This window comes from Schistocerca piceifrons, chromosome 7 (genome assembly GCF_021461385.2).
Source record: "Schistocerca piceifrons isolate TAMUIC-IGC-003096 chromosome 7, iqSchPice1.1, whole genome shotgun sequence".
NCBI classification, from domain to species: domain Eukaryota; kingdom Metazoa; phylum Arthropoda; class Insecta; order Orthoptera; family Acrididae; genus Schistocerca; species Schistocerca piceifrons.
Genome location: NC_060144.1, coordinates 349,580,195 through 349,599,909, shown reverse-complemented (window position 1 = coordinate 349,599,909; position 19,715 = coordinate 349,580,195). Strand labels below are relative to the sequence as shown.

Below are 19,715 nucleotides of genomic sequence, written 5' to 3'. Positions count from 1 at the left end.
AATAACATTCAATATTGGTCATCAACGAGTCTGTTTTAACAGTAGTAATTATGTTAATTAAAATTGTGGTGACCAGCTTTATCAAACTGAAAATAATTTTGGAAAAACAAACTGATTATTTTGACATAATTTTTGTTTGACAATGCTTTACCTGATGTATTATGATATAGCACGAAATAGTTTGATAGTAAAATTGTGTGACTACTAAAACGTATTTGCGTCCGCACAACCTCCAGTCACTTCTACTTCTCAGCCAACTGCTGCTGCTAAATTAGACATTATTAAACACTCACGAACCTATAGAGTATCCTTTCGCCTCAATTATTGAAGAGAACTATCCAGAATCAAAGTTGTATAAACGATTTAAAATATGAAAAACAACGAAGAAGGGGTGAGAACGGATTGTTACGGAGGCGCATAAATTCATTGATGAAAATCTGTTCCGTACGTTATGGCGAATGGTCCAAGATTCTAAGTACACATTAACCCATTGTCTACATTAGGGAGGTGATGAAAGTGAGGCTGAATACTACAAAGAGGTCTCGGCTTTATTATTTATATACAAGACACTTTCTAAAGGACTACTTAGTAAACTATAGAAACGCGTAGATGGCGGGCATAGGGAGTATTAAGGGGAATTTTGGAACTAAAAGTCTTGACAGGAGCCTAAGTGTTAAGCTCACAATCCAAGACGTAATACTAATGTTTTTATTCCACGCTTAAGTGTCTGTCGGCTTGAAAAAGACGTGGACTGTGTTGACATTACTTCTGAATTTTTAAAGCTGGTATAGTTTGCTGCGAGTAATCACGCAATTACTGATAGACATAAATTTAAGTTTTAGAGAAGTACTGAGGTGCGAACGGGTGTCAATCAAGCACATGATAATTCCCCATCTTATTTGATTATGCCCTTGAGAAAGTAATCCAAGAGGTTGCAGAAGAGCTAAGAAATAGTGAACTGAATAACGAAATGGAACTGGGCCGAAAACAGTAGATTACTAGTATTCGGTATTCGGTTTAGTTGACATCCTTGCCACATAGTCTGGAGATAAGGCAGTGGAACATCAGGGTTTCAAAAATAACTGCAGAAAAAAAATATTCAGGTGTCTTACACAAAGGCTGAACATATGACACCAATATCAAAGACTGCAAGAAATGGATAATATAAATATGAATACACAAAAATCTTGCCTCTGAAGCAGATAGTATGCAGTACAGTTAATTTTCTTCTTATTCCTATTCTCCTTCCCTTCAGGTATTAAGCGAATTTGCCTCTTGCTGTACCCTCATAGTGCTCAGAGCCATCTTACTGTACCTATCTTTGCTAGACTCTTCCTCTACCTCTTCTTCCTTCGTGCATGTAATTTCCAGCCTTTAAGGGGAGTCTTTCAATCTCCCTTCTTTGTATGTGTCCGATTTTCTTCTACAACCTAAATTTTTTTCTAAATTAGACCATTTTCTCTATTATCTTTACTTCTTAGTCAATCTTCTATTGTGCAGCCTTTATCGCTTCTCAGAAATTTCATTTATTGTGCTTTTTTGCTTTTTGCTAATCACCCAGAAAAATTTAATTACAACATCTGGTAACTGAGTGTAATAAGCTTAATTGTCAAAACTTTGCTGTAGCTCTTTGTCTCCTCACATCCAAGCTAACAGGAATGGTTTACTCATCCTAAGACTTTCTGATTCATCACTACATCTGTTCTAATGTGTCCTTTGCCAATCGAAGTTATTATCGTTTTCTGTTGAGCTCTACATGTCACATTCAGCAGTTATCTGTTTCAGTAAGTAAATTCTGTTCTGGACGTAATCTTCTTGATCTGCTAGGATCACTGCATCGTCGATATATAGGAAGTTATTTAAAAGAGTTCTTCTGTTTAGGTGTATACCTTTTCGAAATTCTGTTTTCTGAGATACATGTACGTAAATGTTGAACAAAGTTGGAGAGATACAGCAGCCTTGTTGTACTCCTATGTTCGCTGGTATCTCAATACTCATTTTTCTGTCGAGATCTAGAATGATAGTCGTGCTCTGATATAAACTTATATCAAGTTTATTAAATGTTTCAGATATTCGCGATTCGTCATTATGTTCCAAAGTTTCTGTGTACTGACGTTTTCAAAAGCTTTTTTTAAAATCGATAAGAGCAGTGTGTTTCTTTAGCCCATTTTAGACTTTATGCGTTTGTACAGCTGTAAAATAAAAGCTGCGTCAATCATTGAGCGTCCTTAACTAAAGCCCATTTGTTCCTCATGCAGTGCTACTTCCGTTCTGTTTTTAAGACTTGTGTTTAAAATCTTGGCACATATCGTGTGTGCTGAGTCCAGCAAACTTTTATTCCTCTGTAGTTACTGCATAGGCTTTTATCAGCTTTTTTTAAAACAGCTGATAGCACTTTAGCAGTCTTCTAGTATTGGGATACTATCGTTTTTCCAACATCCGTTGAAGAGATGCGGCAGTATTATACGTAGCATTCCTTTGTGTTTTAACAATTCACCGCAATATAAACTCTTATTGTTGCTTTTCTGTTCATAAATGACGTCAAGGTAGATGATATTATGCCAGCCTGTACTTCATCTACTCCCTTCTGAACTAACGGTTCAGTTTCAGTTTCTTGTGCTGTTCCATCATATCATACTCCTATGTAATAATTTACCCATTGTTTTTCTTCAATATTGTTTATTTGTACCTTCTCAGTTTCTATTGTGTTTCAAGTTTTTAAAAACTTATGGGCGATTTGCTGTCTCCCGTGAACATAACTGTCGATATTAGAAATAAATCTGTTCCATTGTTCCTGGTGTGTGTGTGTGTGTGTGTGTGTGTTATTTATACTGCATTTTGCGATATTTCTTCTACCCTTATCGTACTGCTTCTTCTCAGCTGTGGAGTTGTTTAAGTGTTTGGGCATGCATCCTGTTTTTCCTTAACAGCTTTCATTTTATCATGATTCCCAATTTATAAGCCCTTTCTCTGACTTATTGTTTTCTTTTTGCTGAGAGCTTCTCCTGACACTCTACATACCACATTACTTAGATTTTGCCATTCTTCTTCTATATTTTCTTTAGTTTGCAAGTTTCCTAGCTCTTTATTTCATCTGGTTTCAAGAAGATGTTTCTTGCTCGCATCTTCAAACAAATCCACTTCATAAATACTTCGATCTTGTCTTTTACAAGCTCACAATTTACCAAAATGTAGCGATTTATTGATCTACGTTCTCTATTCGCCCAGCTATACATATACTATACTTATCTTTCCGTAGCATTGTAAATATTCATAGTCTTCTGTAGTTCTTCATAAAATATCCTAGACTCAATCTTTTTGCTTCTTCTGGTGGATATGTGCTTTTAGCGGCGACGTTGCCTCATTTCAGTCTGACTGTATTCATTCGTTTATGTATGTGTCATCTTTGATCTGTGTTGCCCATCTCTTCTGCAGGAGTAATGCTACACCTTTGCTTGCTCTTTCATTTGGTTCAACATAACGTAATTTTCTATCTGTTTATTACCTCTCATTTTCATTTTCATTTCTGTGATTGCCACATCATCGATTTTTAAGTCTTTTAGTACATCTGAAGTTCTACCTCTAACATTCTAGACTACTACTTTGATGTACCCGCTGATCCATTTTCGTTTGCCTCTTTTCATAGTTTTGTCATTACCTTTGAAACCGTCCTTTTTTCGAAGCTCTTTGGGGTATTAGGAGTAGTGCGTGTTTACCGAAAGTTTGTTACCAGCCATGCGCTCAGTACCCTTTCTAGCACGCCAAGGATCTTCTTTTGGAGTTATCTCCCCTACGAGATGTGTTAGTTAATAGTAACTAATATTAATAACAAAATCTAACAAACTGGTAGGTAGTCGTTCATTTAACTGACAACGCTACTTACCAGTGCTCATGAGTAGCCCGTCGCCAAGCCAAGGCTGCAGAAACGTGTAAATAGGGGCCTTCGTGATCAGTTCGCTGCTCGTCATTATTTTCTGAAACGGGAATACAATAAATGTAAATCTCAGCACAATGCTAGCCAAGCCCGACGGTGCATCCCTCTCTAAATTTTGACAAGTCTTTGACATGCACGTCGTATAGATACATTATCTGAAGTGAGCGGGATACTCGTCATACATATAATATAACACTCAGGATTTGTCTAATCCATTCAGCATTTGGCCTTCTCAGATATGAATCCAGTGTATTAAGCCCGTTTGGTCAATATAAGTAGGAGCGAAGTGCCTTGAAGAACAGCTGAACGGAATGGACAGCGTCTTGAAAGGAGGATATAAGGTGAACATCAAAAGCAAAACGAGGATAATTAAATCAAGTGATGCTGAGTGTATTAGATTAGGAAATGAAATTCTTAAAGTAGTAAATTAGTTTTGCTATTTGGGGAGCACAATAACTGATGATGGTCGAAGTAGAGAGGATATAAAATGAAGACGGGCTATAGCAAGGAAAGCCTCTCTGAAGAAGACAAATTTGTTAACATCGAGTACAGACTGAAGAGTCAGGAAGTCTGTCCTGAAAGTATTTGTATGGAGTGTAGCCGTGTATGAAAGTGAAACATGGGCGGTAAACAAGTTTAGACAAGAAGAGGATATTTTCTGAGGCATCAAGAGATCACCAATTTAGTACTGGAGGGAAGCGTGGGTGGTAAAATTGTAGAGGGAGAGCAAGAGATGAATATGCTAAGCACATTCTGAAGGATATTGGTTGCAGTAGTTATTTGGAGATGAAGAGGCTTGCACAGGATAGAGTACCATGGAGATCTGCATTAAACCCGTATCTGAGCTGAAGTCCACAAAAACAACAACAACATGTAGGAATTCAGTGCTCACAATAATGGCGGGATTGATAAAGTACAAGAGACGGACAAAATTATTTCAGCTACCTACCTCAACGTATTCTGCCTTCATAAGGTGAACTTCGGGGGTGTGGCCAAGCCAAGTACGAAACATCGGCCAGTACTGTTTACTCATGCGGTCGAACACGTTCGCCAATTCTGCAACAGACAAGACAGTTACGTTACACACCATCATTTAAGATAATGCAGGAGCTGAGTCAGTGGTTCTCAAAATCAGTGAATCCCAGGTTAAATGATAATGCACTCTCATTTCTTCGTCCTATAATGTCAGTTATTATTTGGAAATGGTCAGCTGTCAATAAGCTGGTCCTAGAAGTCGTCGTGTTACAATTGTGCTTTACTAATTTATTTGTTGTACTTGAGGAATTCCACTCTTTGACTATTTTCGCACATTTTGCTGTTTGCATAAGTTCCTTTGTTAACCAATTACTAATCTCATCGATAGCTGAAACGTTTTTATTTTCTAAGGCCATAAACGTATTGCTTTGTTTGATCTGTTATTCCCTCCTGTTCACAAATGTATTGTAGTAATCAGCATACCTTACCGTACTATGAGTCTTTCCAAACGTGTGTCTGTTTTCATGTTTATCTTATGAGTCTATGGTCGCCAGCAATTCAAAAGTTGCTCAACACCGTTAACCTTAGTACAGTCTCCCTATTTTTGATAAAAATTATGTAATCAAATTTCGTTCTCTTTACTCCTTGCCAAGTCCATTCAATGCTTGGTTTCTTCTGATATAATGACGAGTGAAGGGCAGACCTACTGACACTTACGCCCAATTCTATTAATTTAAGTTGTTGGTAATTTTATTATCACTCCCAAAGATGCAAACTAGAGTACTGCTCCTTACTTTAAGTCTTAATTTTGTGTTAAAATTTGCTATTTGTCACCTGATAATGAAATATTAATATCAGTACAGGATATAACTTTTTACGGAAAAGCACAAGAAAAAAATTCGTCTAAGTCCATTGCATAAAGTCATGAAAAAATTTGCTTATGTCATTAAATATGGCTGTATTGCAGTACTATTGCGGCAGTGCAGATATAATTAATTAACATACGATTATTGAAATGAGGTCACCCTAGCTTTCAGCTCTTACTGTTTTTATTTTACAACTGTAAAAGCATCTAGAAAACATTATACTACGTATTCAGAACCATTCACTACGGCAGAGGTTGAAAATAACGTTACAGACGTAAGGTTCTTTTATTTACGACACTTCACTGATCCCCATACAACTAGATTGAGCCTTAGTATTTGCTTTTTTATAATTTCTTGCTTCCATATCGCATTCAGACTCCTGGCACTCCATGCCCCGAATCGTAGAACGTTATCCTTTCCTTGGCTATTCATTCTTTTTGGCTTAGTCACCTCCCCCTTCGCAGTCTTCTCCTGTAGACCCGAAACGGGGACTAGTTCGAAATCTTTCGCCAATGGAGAGATCATCATTTCACTTTTTTCAAATACTGTCTCCATGTCCTGTTTACACACATTATGTGTCTGTAATGTAGTGGCTTCCATTGCCTTCTGCATCCTCATGCCGTTTATGATTGCTGATTCGTCCGCCTCCAGGGCTGGTTTGCCATCGAATGCGGTACCGAGGACGTTTGGTTACTAATCAAAGACACTACCCCTAGAGCATGTGTCTGCCACTGCACTGGCAACAAAGTCATGTCTGGCAAAGAGACGTCTATTGGTATAAAATATGGGCCTCAACCTGAGGAAATGTCTGAGAATGTATGTTTGGGGCACAGCATTGCATGGTAGTAAAACGAGGACCTCGGAAACCTGGAAAAGAAGCAAATCGAAGCATTAGAGATGTGGTCCAGCAGTAGATTGTTGAAAATTAGGTGGACTGGTAAGGTAAGGAATGAAGAGTCTGTATGTGAAACACTGTCAGAAGGGACAGTAAGGTAGGAGATCTATTAAGGCATCAGCGAATAACTTACACGGCATTAGAGGGATCTGTAGAGGGTAAAAACTGTAGAAGACAACTGAGGTTTGAAATAGCAAATAACGGCGGACGTAGGTCGCAAGTGCTACTCTGAGATGCAAATGTTGGGACAGGGAGGAATTTGTGGTAGGCCGCATCAAACTAGTCAGAAGAGTGATGACTTAAGAAAACGCCTTTCAGTAAGGCCCACTGGTTTTTCCCCAAACCTACACACAGCCGAAATTAGGTCGAATCCCGGCTGGTGTTACTTCACCTTCCTGCACAGTTATACAAGATTTGATAGCTAGTCTATGTCGTCGACCATCCTTAATCGTGGTGTGTTAGTGGTGACACAGAGCTGAGTGATTAGAAGTCCAATGACGGGAGGAATTAAATTAGCTTAATATTTGGCTGAGACAGGCAGGAATAGTTGTGGCATAAAATTCGTGAATACTTGTCACCAGCGGCACCAGCTTGGGGTAAGTCGATAACTTCCTAGTAAATAGCTTCCCAGTAATACCTCATAGTGCTGATGGTTATCAGTAGATCTGATAAGGATGTTACCCTCGGTCGTCCTCGGTGATTGTAGGGAAGCAGTCTGTTTACTTATACGAATTTCTTTCTGTTCATTTCACTGAATGCTCTCAAAAGCACTGTATAAAACACTATGGTCTACAAGCACTCATGTAAGTCCACGATGTGATGTCAATCCATTTCTAGAGCTTTAAAGGAAGTTTGAAAAAGGCACCACCTTGACCAGTGGGTCTAACAATTTAACTAACGGTCACCAACCTCTTTCTAATTACAGATGTTTTCAGGTTTTCATGATCACTATTTGACGTTTCTCCTCTTTGTTCTTGTATCGGAATCTTCGTCCAACCTATTCTACTTGATCTTCTCGATGTTTCGCCAACATGAACGGCGGCTGTGTCAAGGATTCACCATCCATTTCCTTTAGTCTACCACCAGCAAAAGAGTGTTCATCTTGAAGAATATCAATCTCTCGCGCTGTCGAAATGTGAGAAACTCACTAAATAAACGTCAGCCCAAGACCCAACGGGTAATACCGCTTTCTTATTTATTCGTTAAATCAATTTCTTCTATCAATGGGAGACTTGCAGAGGCTAAAGTACCGTTCTTCAGCCATCCCTTTGCCAGTTAAACGAACGAAAAGAAAGGCAAGGTTCTTGTTTGGGTCCTAGACGAGCCAAACTGGCCCGATCGACCGCCGAGTCACCCTTAACCAGTAACCTCGTTGGGTGCGGTATGGCCGGGCATGTGGTCAGCACATCTCTCTCCCAGTCCTTGACATTTGAATCGCTACAAAATGGCCGAGTCGCTCCTCCGCTGGCCTCACAAGACTGAGCGCACTCTGTCCCAGTCCTCCAACGAAAACAAAAGCAGGCCTACGTGGCAGTACCGGGAATCGAATCCGGGTGCCCCCCCCCCCCCCCAGTCACTCAGTGGCACTGACCTTTCGACTACGGAGGCGGACACTAAAATGAATACAAATCTAAATCTTGTGATAATAATACATTGACAAAATGCAAAAGGTGATGGGGGAGCTGTGGTTTCTTTCTGCGCAATGTTGGTGTTATGGTATTCAGTCCAAAGGCTGGTTTGATGCAGCTCTCAGTGCTACTCTATCCTGTGCAAGCTTCTGCAAGCCTCTTCATCTCCGAAGAACCTACATCTTTCTGCATCTGCTTATTGTATGCGTCTCTTGGTCTCTCTCTACAATTTTAACCCCCACCCTTTCCTCCAATACTAAATTTGTGATCCCTTGACGTCTCAGAATGTGTCCTGTCAACCCATCTCTCCTTTTAGTTAAGCTCTACCACAAAATTTCTTGTCTCCATTGTTCTATTCAGTACTACCGCAATAATTACGTGATGTACCCATATACAGGGTCATTCAAGAAGATATGCAAATATTTTGATGTGTTGTTGTTGTTGTTGTTGTGGTCTTCACTCCTGAGACTGGTTTGATGCAGCTCTCCATGCTACTCTGTCCTGTGCAAGCTTCTTCATCTCCCAGTACCTACTGCAGCCTACATCCTTCTGAATCTGTTTAGTGTATTCATCTCTTGGTCTCGCTCTACGATTTTTACCCTCCACACTGCCCTCCAATACTAAATTGGTGATCCCTTGATGCCTCAGAACATGTCCTACCAACCGATCCCTTCTTCTAGTCAAGTTGTGCCACAAGCTCCTCTTCTCCCCGATTCTATTCAATACCTCCTCATTAGTTATGTGATCAACCCATCTAATCTTCAGCATTCTTCTGCAGCACCACATTTCGAAAGCTTCTATTCTCTTTTTGTCTAAACTATTTACCGTCCATGTTTCACTTCCATACATGGCTACACTCCACACAAATACTTTCAGAAACGCCTTCCTGACACGTAAATCTACACTCATGTTAACAAATTTTTCTTCTTCAGAAACGCTTTCCTTGCCATTGCCAGTCTACATTTTATATCTTCTCTACTTCGACCATCATCAGTTATTTTGCTCCCCAAATAGCGAAACTCCTTTACTACTTTAAGTGTCTCATTTCCTAATCTAATTCCCTCATCATCACCCGACTTAATTCGACTACATTCCATTATCCTTGTTTTGCTTTTGTTGATGTTCATCTTATAGCCTTCTTTCAAGACACTGTCCATTCCGTTCAACTGCTCTTTCAAGTCCTTTGCTATCTCTGACAGAATTACAATGTCATCGGCGAACCTCAAAGTTTTTATTTCTTTTCCATAGATTTTAATACCTACTCCGAACTTTTCTTTTGTTTCCTTTATTGCTTGCTCAGTATACAGATTGAATAACATCGGGGATAGGCTACAACCCTGTCTCACTCCCTTCCCAACCACTGCTTCCCTTTCATACCCCTCGACTCTCATAACTGCCATCTGCTTTATGTACAAATTGTAAATAGCCTTTCGCTCTCTGTATTTTACTCCTGCCACTTTCAGAATTAGAAAGAGAGTATTCCAATCTACATTGTCAAAAGCTTTCTCTAAGTCTACAAATGCTAGAAACGTAGGTTTGCGTGTCCTTAATCTTTCTTCTAAGATAAGTCGTGGGGTCAGTATTGCCTCACGTATTCCAACATTTCTACGGAATCCAAACTGATCTTCCCCGAGGTCGGCTTCTATCAGTTTTTCCATTCGTCTGTAAAGAATTCGCGTTAGTATTTTGCAGCTGTGACTTATTAAACTGATAGTTCGGTAATTTTCACATCTGTCAACACCTGCTTTCTTTGGGTTTGGGATTATTACTTTATTCTTGAAGTCTGAGGGTATTTCGCCTGTGTCATACATCTTGCTCACCAGATGGTAGAGTTTTGTCAGGACTAGCTCTCCCAAGGTTGTCAGTAGTTCTAATGGAATTTTGTCTACTCCGGGGGCCTTGTTTCGACTCAGGTCTTTCAGTGCTCTGTCAAACTCTTCACGCAATATCGTATCTCCCATTTCATCTTCAACTACATCCTCTTCCATTTCAATAATATTGTCCTCAAGTACATCGCCCTTGTATAGGCCCTCTACATACTCCTTCCACCTTTCTGCTTTCCCTTCTTTGCTTAGAACTGGGTTTCCATCAAAGCTCTTGATATTCATGCAAGTGGTTCTCCTTGCTCCAAGGGTCTCTTTAATTTTCCTGTAGGCAGTATCTATCTTACCCCTAGTGAGATAAGCCTCTACATCCTTACATTTGTCCTCTAGCCATACCTGCTTAGCCATTTTGCACTTCCTGTCGTTATCATTTTTGAGACGTTTGTATTCCTTTCTGCCTGCTTCATTTACTGCATTTTTATATTTTCTCCTTTCATCAATTAAATTCAATATTTCTTCTGTTACCCAATGGTTTCTACTAGCCCCCGTCTTTTTACATATTTGATCCTCTGCTGCCTTCACTATTTCATCCCTCAAAGCTACCCATTCTTCTTCTACTGTATTTCTTTCCCCCATTCCTGTCAGTTGTTCCCTGATGCTCTCCCTGACACTCTGTACAATCTCTGGTTCTTTCAGTTTATCCAGGTCCCATCTCCTTAAATTCCCACCTTTTTGCAGTTTCTTCAGTTTTAATCTATAGTTCATAACCAATAGATTGTGGTCAGAGTCCACATTTTCCCTGGAAATGTCTTACAATTTAAAACCTGTTTCCTAAATATCTGCCTTACCATTATATAATCTATCTGATACCTTTTAGTATCTCCACGTTCTTCCATGTATACAACCTTCTTTCATGATTCTTAAACCAAGTATTAGGTATGATTAAATTATGCTCTGCACAAAATTCTACCAGGCGGCTTCCTCTTTCATTTCTTAGATCCAATCCATATTCACCTACTATGTTTCCTTCTCTCCCTTTTCCTACTGACGAATTCCAGTCACCCATGACTATTAGATTTTCGTCTCCCTTCACTACCTGAATAATTTCTTTTATCTCATCATACATTTCATCAATTTCTTCGTCATTTGCAGAGCTAGTTGGCATATAAACTTGTACTACTGTAGTAGGCGTGGGCTTCGTATCTATCTTGGCCACAATAATGCGTTCACTATGCTGTTTGTAGTAGCTTATCAGTACGCCTATTTTTTATTCATTATTAAACCTACTCCTGCATTACACCTATTTGATTTTGTATTTATAACCCTGTATTTACCTGACCAGAAGTCTTGTTCCTCCTGCTACCGAACTTCACTAATTCCCACTATATCTAACTTTAACCTATCCATTTCCCTTTTTAAATTTTCTAACCTACCTGCCCGATTAAGGGATCTGACATTCCACGCTCCTATCCGTAGAACGCCAGTTCTCTTTCTCCTGATAACAACATCCTCTTGAGTAGTCCCCGCCCGGAGATCCGAATGGGGACTATTTTACCTCCGGAGTATTTTACCCAAGAGGACGCCATCATCATTTAATCATACAGTAAAGCTGCATGCCCTCGGGAAAAATTACAGCTGCAGTTTCCCTTTGCTTTCAGCCGTTCGCAGTACCAGAACTGCAAGGCCATTTTGGTTAGTGTTACAACGCCAGATCAGTCAATCATCCAGACTGTTGCCCCTGCAACTACTGAAAAGGCTGCTGCCCCTCTTCAGGAACCACACGTTTGTCTGGCCTCTCAACAGATACCCCTCCGTTGTGGTTGGGCCTACGGTACGGCTACCTACCTGTATCGTTGAGGCACGCAAGCCTCCCCACCAGCGGCAAGGTCTGTGGTTCATCGGGGGGTTTGATGTGTTATTATATCAATAAAACTAAAGATAAAAGTTCATATAAACATAGGTCCGCATATGTTTAGTTACGGAGTTACGGCTAATGAAAGATTTTGCCTGAAATTTAGCAACTTTGCTAATATGAAGTCATAACAAAACTGCAAGAAGTTAAAGTAAAGCACGATTTCCATTTATTTCGTTGTTATTGGTCTGGTGAATCTAGTAAAACAAGTCCCAGACGTGTATCTGCAGTAGTTTTCCAGAAAGTCGAGAGAACCAAAGATGTAATTTCGTAAAAATTTTAATCTATTAATTACCTGGCCCAATTTGTTTTTTAAATTCCAGACAATTGTACAAAGCTTTCAACAGAAATTGTAGAGAAATTCGTTTTGGAAAAATGTTGGTAATAACGTTCAGTAAAAAAAAAAAAAAATTTAGTGTGACTAGGGTCTCCCGTCGGGTAGACCATTCGTCGGCTGCAAGTTTTTCGATTTGACGCCACTTCGGCGACTTGCGCATCGATGGGGATAAAATGAAGATGATTAGGGAAACACAACACCCAGTCCCTGAGCGGAGAAAATCTCCGACCCAGCCGGGAATCGAACCAGAGCCCTTCCGATCGACATACTGTCGTGCTGACCACTCAGCTACCGGGGGCGGACCTAAAATTAATTTAAACTGTATGACTGTACCTGATAATCTGCTTTTATTGATACCATATCACAGCACATGTGAATCCATATTAAACCGGAAAAAAGCCATGCTCAGTGTTAAGGAAGATGTAATTTAATATATTTCACTTTCAGACTTTCTCAAGGTTGTGAGATAACATCCCAGGCAGAAAGGCCTGATCACAGGATTCTAGTTCTAGTATGAGATTTCATCTGCAAAAGATTATGCTTGTTATCTTACATTGGTATTCGAGACGAAACCACGACCTGGAGTTACGAGTTTTATTACTTCACATCGAACGGATCTGCGAAGTATTATCTGATGCTATGAATACATGAGTCTTAACTAAACTTTTGATATATGTATATATATATATATATATATATTGTGCAATATCTGTGATAATTCAAGAGAGAGACGATTAATTGTATAATCCTGTAACCACCCTGAGTACTGAGTTAGTTTCCTGATTGCTGATCAGCGTCTGGTTTAATTAAATTACATTACAATGTTCATAGAGTTATTAGAGTTATTTCTCTTTTGTTTTGACCTCACTTTATCAAAATCTATCAAGCGTATATAAATTAAATTCACGTGTTGCGACATAGTCGTGTATACGAACAGTGAACCAATACTGTCAAATCTTTTTATTCCAGTCTGATGTTGTACTGATTACATTTATATGTTTTGACGATGCGATTATGGCCTTATCACCTTAGGACATGGTGTAAAAAAGATCTGAGGATGATCATTACGGACTGAAACCGGTCATCGTCAAAAGAATTAATACTGTGATCAAAGACTGGAATAAAAGCATTTTTAAATTAAATTAAATTACATTATAGGAGTCCCACCGGATGGTGTGAGAGTCACTTTAACTGTGGCAGCGTGCCGGCCGCGCTGGCCGTGCGGTTCTAGGCGCTCCAGCCCGGAACCACGCTCCTGCTACGGTCGCAGGTTCGAATCCTGCCTCGGGCATGGATGTATGTGATGTCCTTAGGTTAGTTAGGTTTAAGTAGGTCTGAGTTCTAGGGGACTGATGGCCTCAGATGTTAAGTCTCATAGTGCTCAGAGCCAATTGATTTTGTGGCAGCGTAGCAGCATGCGTCAGGAAGGCATAGTGTTATTAATAGCGGCACCTTACCTTCCCGTGGTCGCAAGGTAAAAACATTGGTGATGCTACGAATGAATGGAAGAGGGAAGGGTCTAAGCAACTTTTCGATGGCCCTTATTAGGTACCGAGCCCTCAGGGTGCTGGCCACATAAACGGCGACCATGTACGCCACCACCACCACCAGCATCACCAATGTTTGGTGATTCCTCTGTCTCGCTCAGTTCGGCCCTCGAAAGTGGGGCTCCGGTCAGTGTCTGGCAGCAAATCGTGTGCTGGTCACTTTATCTACAGTTCGGGTCGCTGACCTTCGCCGTCCTCTTACGCACAGGGAGATAAAAAATAAGCTCCATTATGTCATTTTCACTGACGAGTTATCTGAAGAACGTCTCAACTCGTCAAATTGGGAAGCGCTTTAGTAATGTCATAAGGGCGTCGTGTGTAACCTTCCGCGTAGTTAACCGGTTGCTTGACAAAAACGAAGGTTCAGTTCCAGTGAATAGTTCGAAGATGGCTGGCGGAGAAAATCCTATGAATTACTTTGTGAGACTTAAGCCTAAGCGATGCTCGGATTGATGAGTTAACCATGCTTTCCTCTTCTATAAGTTTACTTCTGTTTTCTTTTCAGACCTACGATAAACACATTTCTCGGTGTCTAAATGTGCATTATGCTCAATATGTAATGTAGGTTGGTTATATCACTTGGTACACGTATAATAATGTTGCCAACAAATAAGGTTATGGTGTAATAAACGGGCGATGGAGAATATTGTAGTGCCCCTCGTAATGAAATTTCATTGATAAATTGCCTGGTGTGCTGCTTACTGTTCGTACAGCTGGCATTAATCTTACCAGAGTGTTATGTAAACCCACATAGTACCACATCATTCTTCTCACAGTCTTTATCTACTTTATTGCAACGAAAAGGGGGAAATTCAGTCTTCTTTATCCAAGATTCGCCAGACGTATTTAATTTCATGGTTGTGAACTGAAAAGAGTAAGAGTCTAATACACGACTAAGGTGTGTTCCTAAGTTGGCATTACTTTGTATCGGGTCATTGTTACAGGCTTTTCCTTTGGGAAAATAATCATCATAATTCTGCGTCATCCTTTAGAAAATCGTCACGACCCATCTTCTCTTTACTGTAGAAATCAAGGAACCCAGAGAGTAAAAACCTTCGTATAATTTGCTTCAGTAGACAATCACAATGAAACCAGTATTCCTTATCTTCCTTTACCCTTCAACATTTTTCAAGTCTTCAGCAGCTGATGTTTTACACTTTGATTCATCATATTTATTGCTTATGAAACAGCTGTAAGTCCTCTTAAAAGGGAATTAGAACCGCAAATCCCTCTGTAAAATACTGAATTTGAGAAGCATTTCTATAGTAACAGGTTCTTCAAACTCTTAGCTGACATGTTCTGTTATCTTCAAGCCAGCAGGAGAAGAGCTTTCTGTGAGACCTCTTTACTACACGATTCCGATTACTAAGTCAGCACTAGAATTGATTGGGCGGCTAGATGCCCATCGATACACAATAAAGAAGCGTTCTTACGTTCTCTTATTACATTAAAATGTTCAAGAAAGTTAAGGCTCTTTTGAACATTTGGGATTACGTAGCCCGATCTCACGTTAACGAAACAGACAATTTGGGAAGATCTCACAATTTAATATATGGGTAATGCGTGGTCATGAGTTTCTAGTATTTGTTTCTAGTATAGACAAATTTCAACGACGAACAGAGAAAATTAATACAACAAGTTTTAAAATGGTTACGAAACACAGTTAAAATAAACCTAAATGAAGTCATAGATCCAGTTAACGAACATCTGGATATATGTTAGTTGCACGAAGTGGCTGAATTCAGAGAACTATATTGAACAGAAGAGTGGAGCAATATTGGTGAGCTAAGAGAAACTTTCAAGAGTGAGCTTCAGAAGTGCGTGAAAAGGAAGGCGTATATCTGTGTGTATCACCAGCATTAATTTATGGCAATGGATACGGGTATTAAAACAGAAAACAATTGAAAAACTGAGGATTATTTGACACGTAATGGAGAGATATGTATTCGAAATTACTACCAGGATTCCAATGAAAGTGCAATTGGAGATGAGAGGGACGTGTAGCGAGGCTTACAGATAGAAGGTGATGAATTAAGTTACATGCCGAATTCCAAGAGACAAGAAAATACTGCCGCAAGGATGTACGGGAAGATGAATGAATGAAATTAGATAACATGTATCTAGTGTGAGAACTGGCCTAGAAATGCTAGAAATGAATAAAGACGATGTGTGATTTTCAAAGAAAATCACAGAAAGCTTACAAGTTGAAATTAAACCTACTTTCAGAAACAAATATTCTGTGATAAACAGTATAAAAAAAAACATAATAATGTTAAAAAGCGAGAGAGAAAGTGTCAAAATACATGAGAACTTGAAACACTGAAAAATTAAGAATGGGCTCACTTCTCATAAAGTGTAATTATGATTTATTATCTGAAATAAGTAGTAATGTGTCTCCGATCTTTCTTTGCTTTGCAAGTTATTATATGGTTCTTTTCATTCGACCCCAAATTTCTTAAAAAATATGACACTGTAGCCTCTAGTTCTCATGTTTGAGACAGAGGATGTTATAAACAAATGCACAAAATCGAAAATAGGGATCTAGCTACTCGAATCTCAAAATATGTTAATAATATACAGAAGCGAATGTATAGATTTTAATTATTGCGTTTTTGCTTGTTAGCTTCCATCACAGTTATGCGGTTCCACAATAATAATATATGTTGTGGTATTTGTATCATTGTTGTGTCATCAGCGTATGGGTTGTACTAAATGTCTGTTATTCAACGTTTAGCTGGCTAAACAGCCGTTAGCTGCCGGAGGCAAAAGAAATAAGCAAATAGCTTGTTCACAAATTTACGTTTCTTTGGTTAATGAGGTGGGGCATGACCGCTTATATTTTTACAGAGTCAATATTTTGAAACAGATTGTACCTGCAGTCTCCTTCTGCAGAGGTGTCATGATACGTGAGTCAACCAATACAGCGCCTTCACTGACGAGTGTAATAATATCTGAACCGTTACCACCTTTGCAGAAAATGGGTAAACAAAGCTGTTATCGTGTATACTACAACAATTCCCTGACTGAACTGTGCCAAAGCAGTAAACAAAGACTCACAGTTTTCAGTACTTGCTCTCACCAAATTTTTATTGTAACTTCTCACTTCCATTAGAAGACAATTCTAAACAGTTTCATTTTATTCACCAAAGTCTATCATTACCTACTTACACTTCGATTTAATAGCTATTTTGTACATTTGAATGGTTGTTTTCTTTCCTTGTCTTTCTACATTACGTTGTTCATTTACAGCAAGTATTTTTGTTAAGAAATTGCTCTTTCGTAGCCATGACTTTGCAGAATGCTTAACATATTGCTGAATTTAATCGGAATCGCTTCCTTTTCACTGGTATACCTGTATAGTCGGCATCTGTGGTGTCCTATTCGACAGTTCTCATTCATTTCAGTTTTGTATACGTTTTCACACCATGTGTCATGAGTCTATAATAACCTGCCATTCAAAAGTGATTTAGGACAATTAAAATATCTTTAGTTTTAGATAAAAAATTCTAATTCAATTTTGGTTCCATTTGGTTTTTGCGAAGTCCATTACATGTATATTAGTCCTCTGTGGGTATATAGTGCTCTAAAAATTGTGTCAATGAAAAATTTGTTGTTGTTCTCGGCAGACTCTTCCAACGTAAACAGCTACCACTTCTGTTAATACTTCTAATATTCCCTATTATAGTGCAGTTCTTTATTTTATGTTCCCATTTTTGTATTAAAGCAGATTCTCTTTTTTTTTTTTTTTTTTGGTGTTTCCACAAATGCTTGAAATCACTGCAGTGCTATCGTGGCAGTGCACGTACCACTATCTGTTTATATGACTAAACTTGTTTCATAGATGATTAAATTTTACATATAATTAAATGAGAAAGTGAAATACAGGTGCAAATTACATGTGAAACCTAAGAAAGCGAGAAAGAAATCTCCTACTTTGTTTCCAGTTACGTATGTACCTTAGTGATTGGCTTTAATTGTTGCTTTCATTTCAGTTATAACTTCGTCAATTATTTCAGCTGTGCTTAAGAGTTACGAATTGTGTTAGTTCTGAGTTTTTGTTGGTACGACAGGCAGCGTGCCAGACTGGTTGATTTGCCAAAACGAAAAATTAGGGCACAAAATAAAGAATGCTTCTGTAGTTTGAAAGTTGTAGACTAATAATAAAAATAACAGTGGTATACAGTAGTACAATTTGCCGAAAGCAGAGAAGAAAGTATTGGAGAATATGTGATATTAAAAGGAGATGGGGTGTATACGGGAGAAATAAATGATAGTGGCGATAAAGGACTCAAGAAGATTCACTCCAACCTTGTCAGCTGTGCGAAATGTACCACAGAGATAATGTAAATACAGTACTTACGTTGCTGTAGCGACATCTTACCTTCTCGCGGTCTAAAGGCGAATACGTAGGCTGTTCCCACGAATGGAAGAAACAACGGCCCCGGCAGCTTCTCTATGGAGCGTACCAGGCGCCAGTTCTTGAGGACGAAGGCCACAGAAACGGCGACCACGAAGGCCACCAGCACGAACACAGCCAAAGCCATCTTGTAATGTGTCCGGAGCGACGAGTTTGGTGCTCACAACTACGAGATCCGGCGACTGTCTCCCAGTAAAACGTTTGCTTGTCAGTTTATCAATAGTTTGCGCCGCCGACCTTTGCCTCCCTCTTACGCACAGAGAGATAAAAAACAGAGGGGCATCATTTAATCTTTTACCTTATAGTTATCTCGAGATATATAAATATGAGCGTTGATTATGATCTACTGCGTAGTTAATAGCTTGCATGACAACGTCGACAGTTCATCCAGAGTGAGTAATTCGAAACTTGAAGATGGGAAAAACCTTGTTGGATACATCCTGATACTCCTGCCTCTCTTTGAATAGAAGTCAACTTCGTCTGAAGAACAATCCGCGTTCCCTCTTCATTAAATTTACTAATACCTTTAGTTTTAGTTTTGCAATAAATGTACTTCCACTCCTTATACAGAAAATAAATTGCTTCACTCACACTTCACACAACAAATAATGTAAAGAAACAGTACAATATACCGAAGATGGAGGCAATCGTTGTTACCGTTGTAGTACAGTTTTATTTATTAGGAGTTTGGTGGTTGGCTGTTTACCTTCGTTACAACTGATATTAATCCCTTCAGATAGTTATGCAAGGTGTAACGGAAATAAGTATAGTTATTTTGATATGTGATCCCTTAATAAGTAAATACATCGGTGTGTGGTGTTTTTTCCACGTTTAACAGCCTTTCCGCAAACACATAGCGTAATATACTGCCTGATGTTTTCTGCACTGGATTACGCCTGCAATATAAACTAATCATTATGCGTCCATGTGTTCACACTTTAACACCTGACCTGCTGCCCAGGAAAAAATAAGCAGTAATGGCTTGCTCTTTGCAATGTACTCAGAAGTACTAAATAAGCTAAAACATACTTCTCCTAAAACCTATAGTTATTAGTCTGCAAATGAGATAGCTACTGATGTAATATTGCTCAATAAACTGTCCTCAGTCACTTATAGAAATATGTGCACTTACATCCATTACACCCAGTATAAACCGAGAACAGTGTTACATCGTTTTTTCCACAGTCTGTATCCACTCTCATGCAGAAAATGGAGACAATTTCAGTCTACTTTTTCCAAGAGTCATCACACTGTCCAATATCACCATGATCGTGAACTCAAAAACCTGGAAAATTTAGAGTATAACTCACATCGACGGCCTGCTCATTAGCTGGACATAACGCTATATCTGCACATTTACTCTGATATGCCTTTCCATTAA

At 39.1% G+C, this 19,715-nt stretch overlaps 1 protein-coding gene across 1 annotated transcript in view; it reads right to left on the bottom strand.

The window, feature by feature from the left end:
• LOC124804995 (cytochrome P450 4C1-like) overlaps positions 1–18,509 on the bottom strand; it is a 36,621-nt gene extending 18,112 nt beyond the window's left edge. Inside the window, exons 1-3 of the mRNA XM_047265391.1 lie at positions 18,299–18,509; positions 4,884–4,990; positions 3,884–3,974 (exon numbers count right to left, since the gene is read on the bottom strand). Of these exons, the coding sequence (XP_047121347.1) occupies positions 3,884–3,974; positions 4,884–4,990; positions 18,299–18,461 (361 nt within the window). The 5' untranslated portion in view covers positions 18,462–18,509. The remainder of the gene's footprint in view (positions 1–3,883; positions 3,975–4,883; positions 4,991–18,298) is intronic.
• Positions 18,510–19,715: the final 1,206 nt, after the last annotated feature.